The 5,817-nt window shown below is 39.8% G+C and overlaps 1 protein-coding gene across 1 annotated transcript in view; it reads right to left on the bottom strand.

The window, feature by feature from the left end:
- asb7 (ankyrin repeat and SOCS box containing 7) overlaps window positions 1-5,574 on the bottom strand; it is a 58,998-nt gene extending 53,424 nt beyond the window's left edge. The window contains exons 1-2 of the mRNA XM_032511836.1: window positions 5,324-5,574; window positions 1,420-1,530 (exon numbers count right to left, since the gene is read on the bottom strand). Coding sequence (XP_032367727.1) covers window positions 1,420-1,457 — 38 coding nt within the window. The 5' untranslated portion in view covers window positions 1,458-1,530; window positions 5,324-5,574. The remainder of the gene's footprint in view (window positions 1-1,419; window positions 1,531-5,323) is intronic.
- Window positions 5,575-5,817: the final 243 nt, after the last annotated feature.

Here is a 5,817-nt window from a genome sequence, read left to right as displayed (position 1 = left end):
ACTTTCTCTTGTCAGTGTGCCAATGCCTCATTCTCTACGTTAGCTAGTAGCTTCTCCTCAGCCCTCTCCTTCACTCTTGTCATCATAAAGATCTGCGCTGACAGAAGCTAAAGAGCTAAAATATCACGCCATTTAACCAATGTTAAACCGTGGCCGGATAGAGAACTCCAGCCAGTCTTTGAGTTAACTTCTGACCAAATGGAAGAAAAATTGTGGGCCACGGCCCCCAAATTGGCCAGGCCTGGTTTATAGAAATACCAATAAACCAGAGCATGTTTCTCTCCCATTCCATAAGGCTGTGTGGACTAGCCAGACCTGCTTCCGCGCGTTGTGGAGGACGGTCTGGAAAGCATCGCATGATAACAGACAGACATATTGTGAGATATAAATAAAATTGTTTCAATTCTGTATTCTGAATGTATTCATTTAACTAAGTACCAGATTAATAAGTGGTATATAACTAAAAGACAATTTTTTCTTGTTTATGACTTTTAACTTGTCCGTTGGAGCATGTAAACTTCTTATCCATATGCCCAGCAAAAAGTCCAATTGTCGCGGACAAGCCTGTCAAGCCCTGGTTTCGTTTTTCGGGTTAAAATGCTAACAACACACAAGTTACTCACCGAATTAATGTTAATTCTACGGTACTTACGGTTGCTCTATGCAGAGCCCACGACATAGCCTTCATAAGTGACCTACACCGTTGTAACAACGTGTTACTGTTGTAACAACGTGTTACTGTTGTAACAACTTGTCGCTTGTGACTCTGCACTGTTCTAGCGTATCTCTTTAAAGATTTAGAGAGACCTCGTATCTCTTTAAGAAGATAGCAGAGCTATCTTCTTAAAGAGATACGCTAGAACAGCGCAGAGTGAGGAGTGTGTGGTAGAGCTTGTGAGGAGTGTGTGTTAGAGCCTTCGTACGTAGATGCAACTCAAAACCATAAATCACGTGTGAGATCAAAACGATTATTAAAAAAACGATTAGTCGACTTATCAACTAGGAAGGGGCAGCTCTATAAGTTAGTTAGATCATCAGTAACCCTCTTTCTGGAATCAAAATTGTAATAAGGCAGATGTGACACCTTCTGAATGTAATTACATTTGTCTGACACCAAAACAAATGTAATCTTCATGAGAACATACATGGGAAGAGATTAACAAATATATTGATAAAAATAATTGGTCTGCCAAAACATGTCATAATGGACTATGATCCTGAAGTTCAGTTAAATAGGTGTACAGTAGGTTTAAGTTAAACTTCAAATTCAGTGATCTCTGGTACCATTAAGGTGATTTAGGACATAACTATGGGACCACTAGACTTTGTTCCAGCCACACATTATTAACACAAAATGACTACTACTTTGTATTGTCTACTTTTAAGTATAAAGACAGTATGATAAAAATACAAATGTACCTTTTGACAAGCTGGAGAGATGGGCTTCTCTTAGTCATATCTGAGCTGCACCTGTAAATACACAGCTGCACTGTGAGAGAGGAGACAGCACTCTGTCTTCAATTGGTTTTCCTGCAAAACACATACAAGCAAACACTTTTAGCAAGTGAGCAAAAAGGTGGAAAGCTATGGAGCTAGAACAGTGACAGTAACCTGTGGTATTATAAATAAAATTTGCCATTGAAAGAACAAACATTGGCACTGAAAAATGTCGAACGGATATATAAAACCCAAACATCCAAAAGTAATAATCTCACAATCCTATGATATTTCACTTTGAAATTTGCATTATGATAGGTTTTTCAATGTCAATCTACATTTTTTTCGTGGTGTCTGTCTTTTCAGTGACATTTTTTTTTTTTTTCTTTACGCTGTCAGGATTTTTGCAATGTCACAGGTTTTCCGATTCAACTTTCTGTCACTGTCACTGTTGGCGTAGGGAGGAGAGGCCTGAGGGGAGGCACAAAGAGGGCGTAGTTTATGGGTAATTTACATAAGCTACTGGCGAGAGACTGCACCTCCACAGGAATCCTCACAGATGTGTTAAAGCTGCATATCTGCAATGTCTTCCTTAAGTTCACCTGGAACCTCCAAAGGTCTGTTTATTTCTGCCGTTTTTTTCCACACAGAAGCAAGCTGGTTTAGTGTTAAGTTTTAATTTTGGCCTAAGCTGTGCTGTTTGGGCAGAGGTTAGCAGTGTTTTCTTAATTTAGCACAAGTCAGCTAACTTGTGGCTAATTGTAGCCAAGTCTCCCACCTGGGATGTCAGTCTATCTTCTATAATCTAGTATTTATAACAGTGATTCCTGTCCTTTAGGACTCCTAAGGCCAGTGTTATTGCTGGTGCACAAGGCTTGATTTGCTTGTGTCTCTCATTAGCTCCGTCATGGATGTATTAAGAGAACGAGCTCTGCTCTCTATACCTGCCGCTAACACTGGCACAGCACCTTAACAGCCCTCCCCCATAACTCTCCTCCAATCACAAGTATAGCTGCGGAGTGACAGGTTTCTAAGCAAATCACACACACTCACTAACAGGTAGGTCTAGCAAACCCGGTTCCTTTTAAGGATTCTGGTTATTCAGAGTCACTCACTAAACTGAACCGGATTGTGCGAGTCAATTGAGACACTTGAGTCAGTATTGCTAGAGGTGAGCCCGAATCGCAAGCCAAGCTTGCAATGTTACGGCCTGTCTGCTAGACCTACTACATGCATACACCAAACCTACAGTAGACCTAGCTAGGCTACGAGCAGATGTTATTTTAGAAGTGAAAGAATGGCTTTTGTTGTTTGCTTTACTCTGATACACTCAAAGCCAGCTGATTCACGGGATTCACTGACTCGCGCAAGTCATCGAGGGCATGTGAGTCATCGAGTGAATCCCATGGTCTGCAAGCTTCCGGCTCGGAGTCTGCGGGTCAGACTGTCTCTCTGCTCACTCAGTCGCATGAGTTGACTTGTGGAGTTGTTGTTGCCTACAAAATTGTAAGTTATAAAGATTTTTGCAGCAAAAATGGCTAGGAATAGTATTAGATATTGTTGCAAGAGGTTTGGGTGTGGCGCTGTTATCATTTTCGATTGAATTGTAGTAGGACTCAACTGAACCAGGTTAATGATAGTAGAGACTCGCGATTTGTGAGTCAGTTTAAAGACTCAGGTTAAAGAACCGAGTGAATCGCGACTCGAAGAGGTCTACTAACAGGCAGAACGTGTTCACTGACAGCTCCTAAACTGGGAAAACATATTTACTGACAAAATGCCTTAAATTAACAGTTAAGGCAGTTAAGGCAGTTTGCCAGTGAACGCGTTGTGCCGGTTAGTGAGTGTGTGATTTACTTGTGATTGGAGGAGAGTTATGGGGGAGGGGCGTTAAGGTTCTGTGCCAGTGTTAGAGGCAAGTAGAGAGAGTGGAGCTCGTTCTCTTGACAGAGCTAATGAGAGACACAAGCGAGTCAAGCTGATGTATTGTCCAAGCCTTGTTTACACTGCATTTGTCTAGCCCATGCTAATGTCCTGTGTAAATGTTTCTGTCCTCATGTGTCAAAACTGTATTGTTGTTTTAGTTGTCCATGTCCTGTCTAGTCCATGTTGATGTTCTGTACAAATGTTTCTTTCTTGATCTGCTGTAACCACGTTCAAAGTTTTATGTTTCTGCAGAACAGCATCCTGCTGGAAACCAGTTTTTTAACTGAGTCACGACCATTTACTGTATATTGTAATGTAATGTTATTTTTAACTTTCCTGTATAATAAATTAAATGAAGCCTTGTGCACCAGCAAACACAATGGCCTTAGGAGTCCTAAAGGACAGGAATTAGGTAGACCTAGGTACAATTTGTGGCTGGAGAGATGCCACTTCACCTCCTGGGCACTGCCAGGTGCTGTTGAGCAAGGCACCGTACCCCCCCACCCACTCAGGGCGCTGGTTCAGCTGGCAGCCCACTCACTCTGACATCTCTCCATTAATGCATGTATAGATCCTGAGCATGTGTGTGTGTGTGTGTGTGTGTGTGTGTGTGATTAACAAAGTGTGGACACAGAGTGTAAATCGTAATTTCCCCACTGGGGATTAATAAACAGATTAAAATTAAAAAAAAAAATTAAAATTAGCCACAAGTTAGCTAACCATGGATGTATTAAGAGAACAGTGCTAACCTCAACCGCTAACAAAACAGCACAGCTTAGGCCTACGTTAAAAAGTTAACACTAAACCAGCCTGCTTATGTGAAAAAAATGACAGAGATAAACAGACTTTTGGAGGTTCCAGGTGAACTTGAGGAAGACATTGCAGTTATGCAGCTTTTACGCATAAACAGACATCAAGAAAAAAAACATAGATTCATCATAATGCAAATAAATTTCAAAGTGAAATAATACAATAGGATTGTGAGATTATTACTTTTTAATGTTTGTGTTTTATTTATCAGTTCAAATGTAGATTGACATTGTAAAACCTATCATAATGCAAACAAATGTCAACGTGAAATAATAGGACTGTAAGATTATTACTTTTTGATGTTTTTGTTTTATATATCAGCTCAGTGCTGATATAGCACATATTTGTTGTTTCAATGCAACATTTAATTTTGGTTACTGTCACTGTTCTAGCTCCAGATAAAACTGGAAACAGACACAAAAACGATAAAAAAAATATATATATTTTGTCAACCCAATCAACATAACAGCACATTATAGATTTGGATAGATTACCACTGCTAAACAATACTAAAAATAGCAACATTAAATGACAGGTATATCAAACGAGCGCAATTACTAATGCACAACTTGCAAATAAGAGTAGCTTAGGTTAAAAAAAATGCAAACGCCTTATTGTTAAAAACAAATTACTAAAACGTTGAAACAAGGCACACAACTCTACAGCATGTCCGGTCGGCACAACACAACATGTTTTAGTGGTTAACGTTAGCTTAACCGGTTGATGAAAAACTAATGGACAATAGAAAGGCTTTAATGTTAACGTTACTTGCTAACATAACCAACAATAAAAACCACGCACAAGTAAACCATAACGATAACTAACAAAAGCCTAGGAAGCCATACGCACAGATAAAGAAAATGAGTTTCTCACATTGCAGAAAATGTAATGAATACGAGATTCTTTGACAGAACCCTTGATTTAAGGCTATGTTAACATCCCAGTCCGTTAGCTAACGCTGGCTAACCAACAAGCTAACAAACTCACTAACGCTAGCTCGCTAGCTTGTGTTGACTTTTTGTGACGTTACTTGCAGTGATGGGTACAGATAAACCTCAATACACTGGGTGCATCGGTATTAAAGTTGATTCTACATATTTACTCACAAGACACAACAGCTTTGATAGTATAAAACAAAGATTTAACATACTTGGCAGACGGTGAGCCGACGTTTAACTCAGCCAATCAGCTTCCAGACATGAAGAATTGGAGTTGTCAAAGCTGCATATTTCTGCGCCGTTCAACTCAAATCCACCAACTAACAGCAACATTAACTATTAAAACGTCCCTAAATGTCATTCTCCACAATGCTGAGCATCATTTTGCTGTTAAACAATCCGCTTTAACACGTCTCACATCAGTTTGACCCTAGCAGCAAAAACAATACGACTTCCGCCTCCAAACCTTCAAAGTAAAAGCAGAACTTCCTCCAATGTAAACCGACTGTCTACTCTATGGTGACAACGACTAGGGGCGTAAACCTTAACAAGGTAGTAAGAAAAGTCGACTGTGATTGGAGGAGGAGTTAAACTAGACTCTGTGGAGACGGTGACGGAGAAAAGAAGAGAAGAGGAGGCTTATGGCAAGCCCTTTTAACATTTAAAAGCTAAATTCGACTATCCGGAATTAACATTGTAGATATCA

The sequence above is a fragment of the Etheostoma spectabile genome, unplaced genomic scaffold (assembly GCF_008692095.1).
Source record: "Etheostoma spectabile isolate EspeVRDwgs_2016 unplaced genomic scaffold, UIUC_Espe_1.0 scaffold48, whole genome shotgun sequence".
NCBI lineage: Eukaryota > Metazoa > Chordata > Actinopteri > Perciformes > Percidae > Etheostoma > Etheostoma spectabile.
The sequence above is the reverse complement of the archived record's forward strand: the minus strand, read 5'-3'. Positions and strand labels throughout refer to the sequence as shown.